Source organism: Eutrigla gurnardus, assembly GCF_963514095.1.
Source record: "Eutrigla gurnardus genome assembly, chromosome: 19".
In the NCBI taxonomy this organism is placed as follows: Eukaryota; Metazoa; Chordata; class Actinopteri; order Perciformes; family Triglidae; genus Eutrigla; species Eutrigla gurnardus.
In genome coordinates this window covers 17194021-17213574 of record NC_139930.1, presented here as the reverse complement: position 1 = coordinate 17213574, position 19554 = coordinate 17194021, and the positions used below count along the sequence as shown (strand labels likewise).

The following is a 19554-nucleotide window of genomic DNA, read 5'->3' as shown; positions in this document are numbered from 1 at the left end:
TGCGGATAGTAGGTACCGTTCTGACCTTATTGTATTCACACGGCTGACTCCGGAGATGAGGAAATATCTGAGGACGCTGCAACAACAATCTAGCAAAGTGAAAGTAAGAATGGATTTTTCGGTCTATGATTTAAGAGGACTGTCTAACTGTAAAGTACAACACGATGTCACAGCTCTCATGACGGTACTATAGTTACATTATTTGTATGTACGGGGAGGAATCAGACATGGGACGATGTGGAAATGTCATATCACAACTATCTTGTCCAAAATAATTGTGATTCATGATATTATCCCATGAATCATCTAAATCGTTTAAAACTCCTTAAATAAAAATAACACACAATATGATCAATGTGCGTAATCCTAAAACCAATATGACATCAGAAGGTGATGAAACGTGCGGATTAATCAACGTAGACGAGTTAAGATTAATGAGAGGTGAACCTGGAAGGAGGGAGTGTCTCATCACTGAATTAAAACATCTGGTGGTGGGTTGTTTCCAAATGATGCAACGTGCTCTCAATCCCAAAATATGCGATTAAAAAAGAGACAGGAAGAAGATCCGGTGAGATCCTGCTCTGTCAGTGAACGACGTATATGATCTGGAGTGTGTGGATGATGTGGACCGGCCGAGCTGGAAGACAGCTGTCAGCTCGGTGTGTGTGTTGCCTGGTGTTGACAGACCTCGCAGTTATGGTCAGCTGTATTTTGGCTGCTTCTTCCACTTGAACTTTGTCACTTCTACTTGACACGTGGTCGTGAGATCTGCTTAAACCTACTTTCTTTTTGTTCTCCCTTTACCCAACTAGTTTTTCCGATGTTCAGCCGATCACTTCGGATGAGACTTACATTTATTCTGCAAAATCAAAATAGATTGCCGTGAGAGATTTTGTACGGATGTTCATGGTCCCCAGATGAAGTAGCCTCGTTACTTTGGTAAGTAAGTAAGGAAAATGTATTTATAAAGCACATTTATAAACAGTTCACACTGACCAAAGTGCCGTACAGTGCATTAATTAAATAAAAATTAAAAAGGGACACAAACAACTTTACTTTTCCTCGTTTACACGTTCATGTTCCCCTCGGGATGAATTGTAAAAGCTTTGTTTTGATTCGTTAATTTGATAGGGTCAGCATTAGTCAGCTTCAGTTTTGTGCCAATTCAAATTATTATCCCTGTAATTAAAACTCACTGAAAACCTACTGGATTCACTTTACATTTTTACATATATCCCAATAATGGAAATTCCCTCACGGTCAGCAAGCTGGCTATTATGCTGTACAGCGGTGGGTGGAAACAAACAGTAAACTAAAAAATAAAAAGTACCAGCAAGCTGTTAGTCATTAGCTCACCTACGTCACCAAACGTTTAGATCCGCAGATTAATTTAGTTCCACTTCCTGATGTGACCAGCACTTCAGTCTTTTTTTTATTAATATAATATTAAACATTTCTGCTTTCTGGCAACGTATTTCTCTTCTCTTAGTTCACAGCCCCTCCCTGTCTGCAACACATCTTTCAGGCAACGACGGAAGTCTCTCTGTCACAATGTGCTTAATTTTCCTTCCAGGAGAGGATTGATGCGTCTCTGTGACTGACAGACTACATAAACAGCTAAATGCGTGGTTCAGAGCTGTCGCCCCCCCCCCCCCCCCACTCAACACTGATGCCCTGGGGGCCTGTAAGGGAGGAATGAGGCCGGGGCCTGGCACTGTTCTTAAACGCCTACACACCCCTGATGTAGACACACAGTGTGCAAGCTGCTATTCTGAACATTTGGACACATTTTGGAAGCATTGCATGATGTTTCCAGTGATATCTCTCATGTGTAATTCCTGCTTTGTAATGCCCAGAAGGGAGGAATCCAGATCCAAGCCAAATCATGAAACACAGTGAAAGACTGAATTTCCTTCTATATATTTGTTCCGTTCGCCAACACAGAAACAGAGTACAACGAAGGCACTGGTTTTCTCCACGTGAGGCAGTTTGAATAATCCTTTCATGCATTCCACCTTAAAAAGCTTTAATCCAGCCCCCTGATGGGAAAGGAGAAGGCCTATGTCTCCATCTGCTGGTAGAAATGTGTATAACCATCTCTATAACCGTCTTTCCACTAAAATACATACCAACAATAGTACACACTTCCTCCCATGGAGCCGTTTTTAAACAGCTAAATTAGATTTTATGTCATTTATAGCTTTTGTTTGGAATATTAAACATCTGTTCCGCCTGATCCCCTCTAGTAGGCGCTACAGAGCACAGCAACCAGACACAACAGCTTCTTTTCCACAGACCATTATGAACAGAGCTAACTACTAACGCTAGCTAAATGCTAACATGAACTAACGGCTAACGCTAGCTAAATGCTAACATGAGCTAACGCGTTTGAGGCTGGTTGATACAGTAGAGGGTTTTTTTTTTAGGCGGGAATAAAAATAGGAAGAATCTGTTTTGAATACATGAATACCATAAAATTACACAAATGTACAATTTGACATGCTGTTTTCCACGTTTCCCCGCAACTGTAGCTAGGCTAACTCGAGTGGGCACCTACCGGTCGTCCTGCTCGTTCCCGGTTTGTTTCTGCGGTCAAGTCCGGTTCTACCGCTTTGTCCTGCCGCGTCCATGTTGGTAATCCACTCAGAAAGATGTTGGAGATCCTTGTAATCCCGTTCTTGACCTGGCGCCAACACTTCCGAATAACACACACGGGAAACCAGTAAAAAAAACAACGCGTCTTCTCTGTCAAGATAGCAGTTAGCCATTTTCCCCTTCAGTTTACGCTGAATGAGCTACTTCGCCAACAGCCAATCAAATCGCAGCGGAGCAACAGCCAATCAGGTTTAAGAATGCGTATTAATGGCGACTCCGCTTGTTTTTTTCTTATTCCTCTACTAAATACTATACTATATCAAATAAATACTCTATTATACATGTTATACTATTACTTGCAAAATGTCATATATATATAAATAAATAAATACATTTTCAATTCATAAACCACTATTTTTAATTTTAAAAAATGAATTCAAACAATACATGAAGTCAATTTTCAATTATAAAAACAAAAAAGCTATTAAAACATTATTAAAGTAATAACGTTTACATTTTACTATTATTATTGCTTTAGTTTGTTCATTTGTTATTTATTTTCCTGTCAATCTACTGCTCCACACTCTCCAAACTTTGCCACTTGACAAAAAACGCCCCACCTTCGTGACCCAGATCATAATAGGACTTATCTATAGATCCAATATGTGTAAACAAACGTTCCTGACCGTCTTTACTGCAAAGGTGCACACCAGATATAATGTTGAATTAAAGAAACCGAAGAAATTCAAATGTATTTGGTGATTTAATAAACTGTCCCACAAACCATAAGTTGCGAGGACTCTTGCATTGACCCAGAATAATATTAGTTTCTCATGTTCACCATCTTAACATTTGCCATTTAGCACAACAAACTAAGTACTGGACAAAGAAGACATTTTGACCCAATAGACCTAATGGTGGAAGACAAAGCAAAAATTCATGGTGATTAATTAAATACACACACATTTCACAAAACTTCAGAACAAAATTGTCCACAAGAGAGTTATTTATCTTTGCTAATAAATAGACATTTTATCCATTAAATGTGTTACATAGCAAAACAAAACAAAATCCTACTTTTGGGAAACATGATTTTACACCTTAAAGGAACAGTGTCCCTCTTTCTCCACGGCACATGTAGCTGTTCTTATTATATTTTTATTTTTATTGGTTAAGTTCAGTCAGAAAATCATATTTTCCTAAAAACATACTTCCTCTCTTGCTGTTTTTCATTGTGGGTTTAATATTATGACCATTTATCAGTGAGTAAACGTCATCACGATGAGTGCTCCACTACAGACTAGATTGTCTAAAAATACTGTTGATCAATATTATATTGATTATCCATACGTTGCATAATATAACAAGGATTCATGGGGTAAAGTTACATACTGTTTGTTTCAATGAGTCCTAACAGAGAGGCAGTGAAACGGATGATTGGTTGCTTGTGATCAGACGACCACCTGACGGATGTCCGCAGCCATCGTGTGTTTGGTTTGGGTGGAGTCCGACTTGTTGCGACCTCCTTTGTCTGCCGCGCTCGTCTTCTCACAGTTCTCCAGCTGACCGCTCTGCTGGTGGCCGAACTCAAAGCTGATCCGGAGCTCTCCCATGTGACAGCGAGGGAGGACGTCCGGGATCCACTCGATCACAAACGGGCTGGCCTCCTTCGTATCCGCCGCTCCTGCAGAGATATACATATATGACAATATAATGTGCAGCAGACTTCTTCGTTGGTGCTGCGTTGTGTCCGAGGACGAGTCACTCACCGACTTTGAGGAAGGTGCGGAGCTCCATCGGCCGGATGGCCTGAGGCCGGTCTGACCTGTGACCCTCTGGGGGTTCGGGTTCAGGCGGAGGCTCGGGGCAGCGGAAACGTGAATAAGAGCCGTCAACGTTCCTCACAAAACTCTGAGAGAGCTCTAGCGGCACCTGGTGGACAGACGGGGAGGTGAAGGGGAACATAGGCATGAATGTATGACCAATTTTATCAGCTCATGGAGTTCGTGGAGGTTTTAACTGAGAAAAATGTAAATTATGGCGTTTACCTCCGAGGTGTCAAAGATGCGTTTGACTTGCATGAGGTTGGTGATGTGCCAGGTGTACTTGGAGAAAGAGCCGAGAGGAAGTCCATCATTCCTCACGAACGCTGACGTCGTCACAAAGACACAAAGATTCCTTCTTTGGTTTAAAACCTTCTGATTCTGATCCTTTATGTATAATAATACTCCATTACAAGAAGTATTCAGATCTTTTACTCGATAAATACATGTGGAGAAATACTCTGTTACAAGCAAAAGACCTGCATTCGAATCTTTACCCCGAAGACATATTCTGATTAAAATATTATTAAAATATCATAAATAAAAGTCTTCGTTATGCAGAATGACCAATTTCAGAATCAAATACATTCATATATTGATTTTTTAATTAGAGAGTAACAAATGTGTTTATCACTCTAACGTTGCTACTTGTACAATAAAATAAAATAAAAATAAAAAATTGCAGCGTTTTGCTGAGATATCTGCGTGTTATGCAGCACAAACATTTCAGATTTCCAAGTAGATACGTGTAAAAGGAAGAATCACCTAATAATCGATGTGTAACTGCATACTTTGTATAATTTAGTGAATAATGTCGTGGCACCTGTTGTGAAGTTTGGCAGCCTCCTCTTCTTGGATCCCAGCGACAGACGATGCTGCAGAGCGTTGAAGAACTCCTGAGGGATGTGGTACACCAGAGGCTCTGGTTTCCCTGGTGGGGGAAATTATATATATATATATATATATAGATATATAGATATATAGATATATAGATATATAGATTTGTATTTGTACCCACGCATCTATGAAGCATTACGTCCCTACTTTTTATTATAGAAGATCCTTCTGATTAATTACAAGATACAAAAGTTAATTAAATCATTAATAAAGGTTCTTCCACGACATTAATCAAGTCTTTGGATATTATACACCTGACAAAGCTATTTTAACAACCTAGAACTTGTTGATACTAACAGGGTTAATACTGATTTATAAAGTAACTAGTAAATAATAATATGCCTTGATCGCAGATTTGTTTATCAGATATTTTGGGTTTATTACAACTTTATAAGAAAAAAAAGGTTTAGCCAGTGTTTCTATCAGTGTTTCAACATTTAGCTTAGCTTATTTTAGCCAATCTCCACTGTTCCCAAAAAAAAAACCTAAAAAAAGTAATTGTTTAATTTTGTTTTTTTGTCCGTTCAAAGCAAATAATACATAACGTGTTAAATGTATTACTATTGGACAAAGAAACACACACGGCTTCATCCTTACCATCAAACTGGTAGTGCATCGTCTGGTGGATCCTCTCGGTGACGCCGGCCAGCCACTGCTGGAAGCCCAACGTCACCGTACGCTCATCCACCACCTGCAGACTCCCTGACACACACACACACACACACACACACACACACACACACACACACACACACACACACACACACACACACACACACACACACACACACACACACACACAGAGAGAGAGAGACACACGCGCGCACACACACACACACACACACACACACAGACACACACACAGACACACACACAGAAACACACGCACACACACACACACACAGAGAGAGAGAGACACACGCGCACACACACACACACACACACACAGACAGACAGACACACACACTTTCATTAGTGGGTCACATGATCAACCACCATTGTTTTAACTCACTATTTGATAGATAGGAACTTAAAAGACAATTAAATAGATGGAAATGTTACGGACTGCCACTTTAAAGTGTGTCAGGTTTAATTAAAAAGGCCTGGAAATCAAATGAAATGTTAAATATGTCGTGTCCACTGCCTCTTCAGGAGCGGCTCAGGATTAGTGCAGGATTAGACGGGGATGATAAAGATAAGAGGGATGTCTAAGACGATGTGAGGTTCTTTAGCAGATTTAGGCAGCAGAAAGATAAAAAGGCAGGGGGGGGGGCAGACAGGAAGCACCTGGAACCTTCAGCAGGAGAAGGAGAGGGACAGTGGAGGGTTCAGACTTTCATTAACAGGTGATGGTGAAATAATATTTCAGGAGGTATGAGGATGAAAACTACCAGCGAGAGATTCTTCCAGGCGAAGTTTCTTTGTTTTATGATGAGAGTTGACGGGTTCGGCGTGTTGCAGAGGTTTCTCCCCGGGACTGATGACCCGACCGTTGGAGGTCTGTTGCACGCCTGAAAGGAAACAACGTGGAGGAATACATTAACAGGTCTCATTAGACATTAATTAACATTATTAAGTTCAACAATACTGAACCTTGTTTCACTGAAAATACTGACTTTATCTCTCAGACCCACTGGAACATGTAGAAGGGATTTTTGTACACAGGCTAGGTGTTAGTTACATATATATATATATATATACAAACACACGTACATAAGAATTATTTAGATATTAAATCTTATCTTTTTGTAAGATACTTATTCAGTGAAGGAAAAGGGAAAAAGAAAAGAAAAGAGAAAAAAAAGTACAAAAATCGAATGATAAAGAATGAACTACAAACAAAATAAAATCTTTGTATGAGAGAGGATATGAATTATGGTGAAGGGGTGGGATTAAATAAGTGTAAACTTCTTCCCACTCCTTTTCAGTTATTTCTATATCTCTGTGCTTTCTCGTTGTGTAATATTTTATTCGCTGTATTCATTTTGACATGTTTGAAATATAAATCTAATAATGAGAGAGTGACAGAAAAGCAAAGAGGTGACTGTACCACTGGAGGTGTAGTTGATGAAAGCAGCGAACTCTGACGCCAGTTTCTCATCGCTGGCGAAGGCGCACACGCAGGCATAGAAGTGGAGGCAGCAGGGTTGTGGCGTGACGGAGCTGCCGGGTGGATGAGGATGAGGAGGATGAGTGTTTGATGACCCGCCCGCTCCATCCACGCCAGGTTTGCTTCTCCTGCCGCTCGCCTGACAGGCGCAGTGGAAGACGGCGTGCTGCTGCTGCTGCTCTCGGCCTCGTCTCTCGCTCTTCACGGCCTCCGCCAGTCCGCCCGCACCCACGGTGAGATGCAGCAGCCCCAGAGGATGCTGGGAGTCCGTGTGGCACTTCACCACCAGGGTGTCTTTGGTAACGCGCTGCACCAGGGGGCCTGGGGACTCCGTGGCCAGCCTCCACAGCTCCTCCCGGGTCTGGAACGAGGCCTGCAGGCCCTCCAGCACGGAGCTCTTCAAGGTCAGCGGCGTGGCGCGGCTCCGGCACTCGATCGCCTGCTTGATGTGGACGCAGAGGCTGTCGGCGGCGGAGGAGGAGGAGGACCGCTTGGATTCAGTCTCGCCCTGATTTGACCTTTGACCTTGCCTGCACGACGGCAAAAAGCAGCGCCCCAGATTGATGCGGGTGAGCAGGGTGGCGCCGTCGCCCGTCGCTATCGCCGTATCGGTGGGGACGACTTCGACGAAGCCCAACTGCGTGGCCGTGGCTCCTCTTCCTCGGTGACACACCGAAAACACCTGCACACCTCCACCTATGCCTCCTCCTCCTCCTCCCTCACGCTCCTTCCCCGCTCTCTCCTCACTGTCTATGATCACTTTCACCACCTCCACGGGACATTTCTTGCCGTTCCTGCTCCCCGCCGCCGCTGACACCGAAGAAGAAGAAGAAGTGGCGTTCCTGAGGGAAATCCCACAGGCTTTGTTCTTGCAGCTGAGCCCCCGGGTGCCGTTGTAGACGCCGCACTGGGGACATTTGCGAATCCCCCGCAGCGTGGCCCTCCCCAGGTTGGAGAGGAAGGCGGGAGTCGTGGTCGTGGTCTTTCGGTTGTCTCGGTGCTTCGCCGCCAGGTTGGCCTGAGCGGTGGAAGTCGTCGGGGGGGCGGAAGACGAGGGGGCGCTCGATGAGGAGGACACCGTCACTTCAGTCTCCATTTTTGGGATTCTCTACCTGATGGGGTTCAAACCTGTTTCTGTAGAGATTACAGGGGAAAAGTGGACCACACTAAATGTTCAGTAGGTTGTAATCTCCAGTCACAGAAGCTGAGAGGAATACTGTATTATTATTATTTTTAGTTCATAACAAGCTAGAATTAACAGGCTTCAAACTCTGCAATAGAAATAGAAGATTAATGTAGGGTTAGCACTGACAAAACACAATTCAAGCCTTTTAAATCTACTGCAGAGGGCCCAAAGACAAACGGACTAAATCAATATTTAAAGCACAGTTGTACCATTGTAGTTCAATATTTATAATTATCACTTTTCTGGGCTGGAAAACAAATTTAACATCCAAGTTCAAACAGTATTCCTCCATCATGCAGAACCGTGGAGGACTAAATGGGAATATTTCTTCTTTTCATCTAATTCCATAAGTAAATAATACATTGGTGTGTAAATGTTTTTTACTTTATAACACTAGTTATTGAAGGAAAAATCCATATACCAGGTGATTGGAGACGTTTTAAGTGTATTTTTCATTTAAAAAAAATAAGAATAACGTAAATAATCACATCAACAACGAATTAATTAGAATAAACTAGCAGAATAAACAAACACACATAAAACCATGTAAGTACTATCAATTAAACATGCAGTAGAATGTGTACATTAGCAGTATAATATCACTATGGCAGTAGTTTAGTGAAAAATAAATTATGTTTTTCGACAAAGTAAACTTAATTTAAAATAACATTGCTTTCGTAAGTTTCGCCGACATTGTAACAGTTAAATATGCTTCGTAACGCTTCGTGTGTGGTATGTATATATATTTATACACAGTATGCGTTAAAATGCTGTTACATCTCGCCGTAAAAGCAACACACCGGGTCACACACGACCTTCCGACGCGAGAAACGTTCAAACTACCTGCGTTCGTCTTCTGTTTGGTCGGATTCAGCTCCAAACCCGTCTCGGCCGTCGCCATTGCTCCTTACATCCCGACAACCGCATTGCGCCTGTAACGACACTTCCCATTGGTCGGAGGCGATCACGTGTAGCGGAAAACAAAATGATTGGGCGGCCTCTTGTCTTCGAGCGCGGAAGACTGGGAGTTGTAGTTCGTGTAAGATTTGGCGGGTCTCGCTTCAGTTTTGGTTAAAAAAACCGCACTAAGCGTGTAAGTGAGGAAGCTTGGGAGTTGTAGTTCTTGGAAGATTGGCAGGGCTGAAGCTTCAGGGTTTTTTGTAAAAAAAAATTAGCATTGTGAGCATGATGAGTTGTAGTTCGTGTAAGATTGGCAGTAGCATGGCTAGAGGCTTGTATTTACCCATTTAGATGTGATATTCTCTAAGATGTTACATGTTTTTTCATTAATCAAGTCATTTTAGTCTATAAAATATCTAAAAAAACAAACAGATGTCTTGTTTTGTCCAACCAAAAGTCTTTACATGGGTCTCCACTCTGCATAATAGTTAATAACCACATGATGTAGTTTTGTTCAGAAAACTTCAGATCCATAATATAAAGAATTTTATAGAGTATTAAAAGTTTCAAGCAAAATGTGATAAAAAACGCTGAATATCTTTAAATTTAGGGACTTCTGGTCGGACAATAAAAAACATTTGGACATTCTTTTTTACCGTTTTATGGACTAAACTGTTAACCCATAAAACAATGAGCAGATTGCTTAAAATAAATCTGTAATTAAAAGTTTCCCAACAATTTTTACGGAAAAAAACATAAAAACATTAAGTCTGCACACTTTGAATCCATTAAACGTAAAGACGCATCCATCTACAGCGGTGTGCTGTGAATAAAAGTCAACCGCAGCAGGTGATGCCTCGTCAGTCCCTCCATCCTCCTCGTTTCCCCCTGCTTTAAAACATTAAGATGCAAACAGTGTAACTGGGATCTGTTGTTAAGCATCAGCATTTTAATGGGACAAAGCAAAAAAATTCAAACCATGTTACCGAAGCATCAACAGAACTCCCCTCGCCAAAAACATAGGTTGAAAACATTCTTAGGCACCGCCTACTCGGATGATTTTTTTTTTTGGTTAAATTAAAAAGTAACTCACGGGTAAGGCAACACAATGGATTTTTTTCCCCCAACTATAAAAAAAAATGGTGGCCACAGTGCAAAACTTGGATCCTTAATTGTTGTTTCTTACTCTATAAAAACAATTATTTAGGTTTAAGACATAATAACTTAAATCGTGTATTACGTGTCAGTTGAAGAGGCTTTTTTTGTTTGTTTTGTTTTTTTTGCATCGAGTAGCAATGCTGCTTTTCGTCCCGAGGCTTCTGGAAGAATCAAAATGTTGCACTGTGTCTTTAACTGTACACGACCAGCACTCGACAGGGATGCTACTGTCAAACAGCTGTTTGTAAAGTCCATTAGCCCAACCAGAAGCAAGCTCGCTTCCTTAGTTTATATGTCGTCTTTATACAGATTCAGTACAATTGAACAGACTGTTTGGATATTTACATAAAAACAGACAAGAAAGTGGAATGCAAAAACATAAAAAGAAAAAAAAAAAAACTTCAAATTTTGTGAAAAGATAACCTTAAGTATTTGTGCAATATTTACCTGCCTAGAAGTAAAGGTAAGATTGGCAGTAATCCCTGCAATTGGTTCATTTGAGATATTGAAAATCTAATTTGAAAAAATAAAGTTGACAGCTGACAGCCACTTCGTGTATTATAAACAAAAACATCAAAAAGGTCTCGCGCGTCCAAGATGATTTCGATGGTGTCACCGCAAACATTTCTTTATGACAGTCCCGGAAATTAAACACAAAAAAGGCAAAAGCTCTTTATACAATGTCAGCATTTTGAAGTTGCTCAAAACAAAAAAACAAAAAAAAATGACACCATTTTATCCGTTGCAAAAAAAAAAAAAAAGACAGCATAGTCCTTTCCGTTTCAGGGGGGGAGGGGGGGGGGGGGGGGGGGGGGTGAACTGGACATTGTTCTTGTGTGTAAAAGCATCAGTTCATGCAGACACACGCAAGCACACTCACACACACACACACTCACACACACACTCGTATCCACTACACTGGATTCTCTGGAGTCCGTCCCGGGAGATGAAAGTGAATTCCCCCCCCCCCTGCCTGCTTTGTGTCTGCTCAGTGATTTCCTACATTTCACAGAATGACTGACAACACCCTGAGAACTGGCTTGGACTTGTTGTTCACTTTTCATAACAGGTGGACAGACCAGAAGTGAGAGCGAGAGGTTCCAATTGAGGAGAGGAGGGGGGGGGGAAAAAAAGCAAAGAAAAGAAAATCACACCCCTTATTCAATATATATTGCATTACTTCCTGTGGACTATTGAGTGCTTTCTGTGGCAAAGTTGGAAGCCTCGTCTCCCAGTATGATTGTTAAACATCGGTATAAAATTCTGCCCTTTGCTCTTTGGCTCTGAAAGGGGGGCTGAAAACAAAAACCTGCTGTTTTAATAGAATTACTTGATCTTTCTTCAGAAAATTAAAACGTGGCTGCACTAGAAATATCTTAGCGCGGTCGTATAATTTACATTTTGGCCAGTTATCTGCAGGCATTACAAAAATACGCCAAACAATAAAAAATAAAAAAAATGGGCCCGGGAATGCAAGCTGATTGGCTGATTTAACGGGGTGTTTAAGTGTTCTGGAGTGGATCGTTTTCTTTTACACTTGCAGATTCGGGCAGTGGGTGAAGTTGTTTTTTTTTTTTTAGGGAGGGGGGGGAGGGGCTGGTAAAGGTTGATAAAATGGCGTACCAGCCTCTTGAACAGAATAACTTTGTGTGGTGGCAGAGAGAGTGCCCCCCCCCCCCCCCCCCCCAGCGGAGAGTGTCATCCATGTGGCCTCAGAGGCTTCAGAGAGGGCGACTGATCTGGGATCAGTGGGTGTGGTAGCCAGCGGTGCTCATGCCGGTGGCGTTGGTCAGCACCGCCCCGTTGACGCCCTGGCCCGGCTCCACCATGCCCCCGTTGCTCACGGCGCCCACACCTGTCCATCCAGCGCCGGCGTGTAGATGACTAGAGGGGCAGACAAACGGAAACCTTCAGCGAGCGTTTGTGTTACGGGTCGTTTCCCGGCTGCATCACTTCCACTGGAAACGTTCTGATCGAGATACTCAATGAATATTATAAATACGTCAAGCGTGAGCAAAAAAACAGTCCCGTATTCAGAAATAAATAACATGCTGTTGCTCTTAAAGAGAGCGAGTGAGATAATTTTAAACCTTGGGTTGCTACGGAGAACATAACGCTCCGACTGATAACGCCCCATTTAGTGTTGCCGTGGTGACGGCAACTGGCAACAGCAAGAGAGACCAGCAGGTTGAGGGGGGGGGGGGGGGGGAGGACAGAAAAACAAGAGGGTTTCTCCTTGTACTCACTTGTAGCCCTGCTGATCCCAGGTCTGCCCGTAGACGCCGTAGCTCGGCACCTGCCAGCCGTTGGGCACGTACTGCCCGATCTGCTGCGCCGCCGTGTTGCTGTACCATTGACCCCACTGACTGTAGGGCTGCGCTGCGAAGCTCACCGTGTTCTGCTGACGGACGGAGGCATATTTTGAGAGGCAGAGTGTCACGTTGCAGAGCGGCGTGGCGCTCAACCGCAGCAGCCCAGATGACATGGTATCGTGTCGGGGGAGTGTGTTTGTACATACCTGGGGCATCTGTACCGGCTGGATGGGGCTGACCAGGTCCGTCGTCTCCTTGCCCCAGTAACACTTCACCACATAGCCCTCTATGGACGTACCGTTGACGGAGACGATGGCGTGGGCTGCCGCTTCATGGGAGTTGAACCTGCAGACAAAAACAGCAAGTTGGATATGTAGAACGTATACGTGAGGATCATAGAATGATGTATGGAAACTACTGCTGCTTTCTGGGCGTGGATGTTCCTGTTGCCATGGGCTACTACTGTTAATACCACCACTACTGTTAATGCTACTACTACTATACTACCAACACCAAATGCAGTTGGAACCCAAGGGCCTGGGCTGCATGAGATTTCTGCATGAAAGCCTATTAATGTCTCACCACTGTCGCTGTAAGGCCCCCTGGGTGATGTTGCTCAATGTGTAAAGTGTCCTGAGATGACTTCTGTTGTGCTGTGACACTATAAATAAAATGAATTGACTCAGGGATGCCGTACCTCACAAACGAGTAGCCTTTGTCTGGGAAAACGCGGATTTCCATTATTTGTCCGAAAGGTGAGAATGTCTGTCTCATGATTTGCTCTACAGAAGGAAAAATAAAGTTGTTAATATTCCACATGAAGACATCCTTCCAAACCAGGCAGCTCATTCTTACGGAGTGAACTCACCTGTGAGACCAGTTGTGACTCCCCCGCAGTAAACGGTGCAGTTGCTGGGGCTGGACTGGTTCACCACCTCATCAAAAGACAGCTGCTTGGTGTTGGTGGCTAGACAAAATATAGAATTTAATTTTTATTTCTTTAATTAGTTGTCTTTTCTTCAAAAGAGTCTTTTCCAAAGGGAAAAAAGGAGCTAGAAAGAAAGATACAGTCCATGGATCATTGGTTTCATGACGGTGAACTCACTCTCGTTTGTAGTTTTAGGAGCAGGCTTCCTCGTGGCCCAGTTGGTCCTGATCTGCCTCCCTCCCAGCCACTGTCCTCCCATCTGCTGGATGGCGTTCTCCGCATCCTGGTTACAGAAGAAAAATAGAAACTGCTGAGTCACTGGCACCGCACCAGAGAACATGTCATCGTGCTTTTAAAAACGGACAAAAAACCCTGAGCTTCCAGTAAGGTAACGTTTCTCAGTCCTCTAACACATGGGTGTCCCGGCACACTTACCCATTTGTTGAAGAAGGAGACAAAGCCATAGCCTTTAGATTTACCTGTGGCCATGTCTTTCACCACTCGACAATCCCTGTGGAGAAACAACAACATCACGGTTAGATTCATTTATCCGGGACCAATTCAAAGTTGTTCATAGAGGACGCTTTGTGTTATATGCATAGTAGCATCTAACTATAGAGCCAGGAATGGGGCTGCTCATCTGATATACTTCACACTTGGCAGGTGTTTTGCTGAGGGACCCACACGAGTATCAGATGTGGTGCAAATGAGCCAAGCAACACGTTCAACATGAACCAACAGGCACAAAACGGTCCATACAAAGCTGCATTCTTAAACTAGATTAAATAGTATGTCGTAAGTTTGATTAAAAAGTAAAAATTATTTTTTTGGCAAGACTTGGAAAAAGATTAAAACTAAAGAATAAAAGCAACATATTACCCTTGAAGAAAGTTCAAAAGGAGATAAAATATGCTAATGATGTAGCCTGTTGTAAAAAGGCAAATACAATTTAATCTAGAAGTAATGAGAATACACTTACGATATTTTCCCAAATGGAGCAAAAGCTGCTTTTATGTCATCTGTGGTGATTTCAGGACTTAGATCTCCAACAAAGACGTGGAAGTGACCTAAAGAACATATATTCACACAGTTCAAAGAAACAGTCATTTATCACAGTAACAACAGAGAGTACGATAAAAACAACCTTATTTACTAAAATAATTCAAATGATGGCACTATTACTATTGCCATTTCCAACATCTTCCACTTTATTACTGCAAGTATTATTAAATTGTTTTATCCATATTTTATGTATTTATCCATACAACATTTTACCAACAAGTTTTGTACTTTTTATTAATTCATGTATTCTAAATTGAATTAAAAAAAAACACTTCATAAAGATAAACTTGCTATGTGGGAATTGTTTTTAGTGTACAGTTTACTTCAAATATGTTATTTGAAGAAAATAGAAGTGCTTTTTTATTTACCAGAAGATACATGTTTAATCCCATGAGGGATGGGCCGGATTTATTGGGCTGGAAACATAATAATGTGTATATTTATGGTACTGAAGAAGCGATTTCGTCCCCCCATAAACAAGAAGAGAATGGGGATGTTGTCGACCTTGAAGAAACCTTGATTACTACTTACTACTTGTGTCTTTCTTTTGGCTGGTTGGCGTCGTGGCCCAGTTGACCTTGACCTCCTGCAGGATAGACAGACGTCGAGAGCGGGAGGAAGAGGAAGAAAGGTGAGAAGTGAAGTAGGCGTGCAGAAGAGAGGAAGGTGCTTTTTCTTTGATTAGAGGTTTTGTCACACACACCAGTTTTACTTTTATTATTTTGTGATTGAGAACTTTTTTTATTATAATAAAAATAATAAGGTGGCCTCTGTGTGCCACACGTGGGTTCTTAAACCACTACAACTTGATTTATCCATTGTTATCTAATTTGACATACCTCTGCATTACTTAATAAAACAGTAAAACACAGTGGAGATTATAAAAAGGGATATCAAGATTTCACCTTCATAATCAGGAACATTTCAGTCTCAGTCAAGTAAAAAAATTTGGAGCAAAAACTGTAGGAAGTAAGGTCCAAATAACAAGGGACTTACAAACAAGTGATTTTTACGAACTTGTTATACTCCTCAAATGGTCCTTCAATACCTGTTGAGGATAAAATATTTTCAACTGAATGTATTTTTCTCTTGAAGTTGCTCTTATGTGGATTCTACGTGGAAATAACTTTGCAAAAGAACACAGCAGTAGAGATGTAAGGGGGGACAGCAGAGCATCAATTCATGTAGATCATAGACATGTAGCATGATTACACAGCAGGGCCATGTTAAAAAAAATCAATCAATCAAATCAACAAGATGGCAAACTCACTTCAGGGAAAATCTTAATTCAAAAACAGTCAGCGTGGTGCATTCAGTGACAATAGGAACACCTGTGTAAATGCATAGATCCTGCTTTTAAAGCCTATTTGTTGTGACAGTGTGGTGACGACTGAACCTAAGCCGATAAACACATGGATTGACAATTAATATAGTTTTTTAAAAAATGCTTTCATAACCTAATTGGTCAAATGTCTAAATGAAACGTGCAACTTTTCTGATCAGCCTCACATTATTCTTGCTAATAACTAAACATTGTTGGGTTTTCCACTGCTGGTCGGACAAAACAGGACACTTCAACATCTCAACTTTGGATTCCCCCGTTCTCCTACATAGACCAAACCATCCACTAAAATACATATTATAACTTTAATTTGAAAAAGGGCCAAGAATGCAAAACACACACTTTTTTTTAAAACTTAAATTATTGTTGGACAGATAAAATATTTTTGCAATGATGACAATATTACTAAAATAAATATTGAAATATTCATAGCTTCTGTACATGTTCAAACCATACTGGGGTCCAAATTAAAATCACAAATGTTGTCAATAATGAATAAGCAACGTCAGCCTGAAAAATCTGTCAAAATAATTTAAGAAAAAGATGCTTGAACACCATATTTTAGCCAATCCAGTAAACGAAATGCGATTAGTGAATCCATTGTGGCTTCCGTGTGTTAAATCCAATCACTGCAGGAATCTACTGACCCCGAAGAAACCGGGAAACAATTACAGATACAAACCAAACATTGTGGAGTATTTAAACATCATGTTTTCCCAGAACAGTAACAGAGATCAGTGGCTGGTGTTCCCACCCCACTCTGTTTGAGATTGTGCACAGAAAAACATTGCACACGGGGCAAAAAAACAAACAAACAAACAAACACATTCAGTGAAGTGGAGCAGGAACAAGGAAGTAAGAGAAGATCTAAAGAAGATACAAGTTTTTTTCCGGCCGGTTCATTTCCATCCCTGCCCACCCAGCCTTCGCCATAGTCGACTCACCCAGGAGATAGGATAGCTTACCTTACCCAGTATTTTCCGACCATTCATGGCTGCGATTGTGGCAGTGGCATGTCTATGTTCATAGAACTCCACAAAGCAGTACGGATCATGACCTGCCGTCTGGAGTGGACAAGAAACACACAAGAATGAATCAAATGTGTGGTTAATTGTTTTCCATTATTAAAAGGGGAATAAAAAAATATCTTTGGGGGAAAATATCAAGCAACGGTATTAGATCACAACATGTTCATGCATGAACTTTCACATATAAAATCAAGTGAAAAAGATGAAAAAATTAACTCACATCTACTATCATTTTACAGCTCTTGCAAGGTCCAATCTGGCCAAACAACTCCAAGATGAGGGCCTCTGTCACGTCCCTGGACAGATTCCCCACATACCTACAACGGACAGAAGACACACAGAATACCTATTATTGTTTTGTGATGTGTAACATGACAAGCTTTCCCTCCAACCATTGCTACGTAGGTAGAGGTAAACCCTTTACCCTGTACTTGAGCAGTGGCACTGGACTTGGACAGTGTTTTTAGAGGTTTGTGTTTACACACATGCGTAGATCAATAAGAAAGGGGTGGTCGTCTCTCCTGTGTTTTGTTTGGAGAGGTCAAAATACAACTTTCCTGTGGTGATACTGGCTTGTAACGTATGACAAAAGCATTTAAAATATATACATATATTATTAATAATTGACTGATATACATGCATGTATATACAGTTGATGGAAATAAGTCATATTTAAAGATAGGGAATAGGAAAACCTCATGCTGCCTGACCTTGTCTTACAACACTGCTGGTTTTAAATAGACTCAAAGTTAATTTTATCCAGGTAATTATATAGTAAGATTAATACCAAAAAAAACAAGCCTATGTTGACATTGAGCGCGGTAACGTCATAACGTTCCTGGGCCTGTGCTATAATGACGATTCTATCACGCATGCAACGTTATGGGGGTAAGTGATGACACACCAGACTCCATAGAGAAAAACAGCCAGTTCAGTGTCCTCATGCTGATCATTAGACTTCCTCCCAACGTAGAGCCATCTCTGATACATACAGCCAATAACACGACGTTGCCATTTACTTCGGCACACACACAACACACCAAACTGTACTTATTTACAACAATAATTCCGTTTTCCTTGGTGAGAAGGCGTGAACCTGACGCGTTAATTTGAGCTATTTCTGGAACGGAGTTAACGTTAGCTAGCGTTAACGACCGAGGCGAATTTACCAGATGGTACATCACTGCGACGTGTTTACCGTTATAACCATCGCATCGGGTTAGACAAATACAATGACTGTTGGATTTATAATTGAGTTTTACGGGACTAAATCTCTCCCGTTGTGTGCTAGATAATACGCTAACTGGCTAATGCTAAATTAGCTACGTGACGGCACACAAGCTAACGGTAACGCAGACTCGCAACGCCACACTTACAGGGTTTTGGGCTGGTCATCGTCCATTCTGTTCAACTTGCTGGCCGAGAACAAGTCGCAGCAACCCCCGAGAGCAAATCCACGACTGTCGCGGGCAGCTGTCTGTAACGCCGTCAAGTTATTTTATTGCGCAGTATGAACTGATTAACCGCCGCTGAGTGAACAATGGGGGCAGCCGACAAAGATGGCGGAGCGACCGGGGGCCGACGCGAAACGCGCATGCGCAGTTGCTGCTCAGCCAAAGGCAAACGTCTCAAGGGATCTTACAAAATACTGTGCACGCACGCACACGCACACACACACACACACAATCCCTTTTTGTGTACTTTGCTGCTTTTATTTTTCTTTATTCATCTATTGTGATTTTCTTCAAATATCTACTTAAATTGCCACATTTAATTAAGAATGGTATTGTAGACAGAGATGCATACAGATTAATATACTAATCTAATGTATATCTTCAATGTGTGACTTTATTTCGATGCCAGAAAACCACAAAGAATACTAATCACACTTTATCACTTTATCTAGTGTTTTGAAATGTCATCTTTGCTGAACAAAGCATCGTTCAAGGAATAGTGGTGCCAAAATAAGTGTTTAATTATATTTTTCTATATATTTTAGTCCGTAAACACATGGCAACCATGCATTAATTAATCCACCATGCATGTATAATAAAAACCTGCCTGTTTTACAATTAATGAGTTGAAGTTATAAGTAACATAAAAAAAATGTTTTGCATAAAACTCTCTGATGCAGTTTAACAGCATTTGAAAATGGCAAGAATTGAGACTTATCCATGTAGATTTTTATTAAAACCGTACTAATAAAAAATATT

General features: G+C 41.5%; 2 protein-coding genes across 5 annotated transcripts; both read right to left on the bottom strand.

The window, feature by feature from the left end:
• Positions 1–3031: 3031 nt before the first annotated feature.
• Positions 3032–9562, bottom strand: cUnh2orf42 (chromosome Un C2orf42 homolog). Of its 3 annotated transcripts, none has more exons than XM_084035134.1 (8): positions 9455–9562; positions 7366–8553; positions 6707–6826; positions 5913–6017; positions 5242–5349; positions 4644–4744; positions 4365–4527; positions 3032–4279 (listed from the first exon to the last, which is right to left on the bottom strand). In XM_084035134.1, exons 2-8 carry the CDS (start codon positions 8519–8521, stop codon positions 4047–4049), a joined length of 1986 nt encoding a protein of 661 aa, XP_083891260.1. In that variant the 5' UTR covers positions 8522–8553; positions 9455–9562; the 3' UTR covers positions 3032–4046. The 3 variants fall into 3 exon arrangements, with proteins under 3 accessions (XP_083891260.1, XP_083891261.1, XP_083891262.1); XM_084035135.1 differs by having other exon boundaries at positions 7366–8559; positions 9455–9555; XM_084035136.1 differs by having other exon boundaries at positions 9435–9552.
• Positions 9563–10440: 878 nt separating this feature from the next.
• On the bottom strand, positions 10441–18903 carry LOC311029792 (cytotoxic granule associated RNA binding protein TIA1-like). Of its 2 annotated transcripts, none has more exons than XM_084035146.1 (12): positions 18718–18903; positions 17562–17658; positions 17279–17377; positions 15503–15557; positions 14889–14976; positions 14345–14420; positions 14087–14192; positions 13850–13948; positions 13679–13763; positions 13188–13326; positions 12916–13070; positions 10441–12553 (listed from the first exon to the last, which is right to left on the bottom strand). In XM_084035146.1, exons 1-12 carry the CDS (start codon positions 18741–18743, stop codon positions 12415–12417), a joined length of 1164 nt encoding a protein of 387 aa, XP_083891272.1. In that variant the 5' UTR covers positions 18744–18903; the 3' UTR covers positions 10441–12414. The 2 variants fall into 2 exon arrangements, with proteins under 2 accessions (XP_083891272.1, XP_083891273.1); XM_084035147.1 differs by having other exon boundaries at positions 12916–13067; positions 18718–18902.
• Positions 18904–19554: the final 651 nt, after the last annotated feature.

Bases quoted from the DNA above. Each gene is read 5' to 3' on its own strand.
- cUnh2orf42 (XM_084035134.1), bottom strand. From the start codon at position 8,521: ATGGAGACTGAAGTGACGGTGTCCTCCTCATCGAGCGCCCCCTCGTCT. The intron at 6,827-7,365 runs GTACAGTCACCT...GTTTCCTTTCAG, and splicing joins CATCAACTACACCTCCAGTG to GCGTGCAACAGACCTCCAAC. The intron at 4,280-4,364 runs GTGAGTGACTCG...ATATCTCTGCAG, and splicing joins CCGCACCTTCCTCAAAGTCG to GAGCGGCGGATACGAAGGAG.
- LOC311029792 (XM_084035146.1), bottom strand. From the start codon at position 18,743: ATGGACGATGACCAGCCCAAAACCCT. The intron at 17,659-18,717 runs GTAAGTGTGGCG...TGTCCGTTGTAG, and splicing joins GATGACCAGCCCAAAACCCT to GTATGTGGGGAATCTGTCCA. The intron at 14,421-14,888 runs GTAAGTGTATTC...GTTTCTCCACAG, and splicing joins GCTCCATTTGGGAAAATATC to GGATTGTCGAGTGGTGAAAG.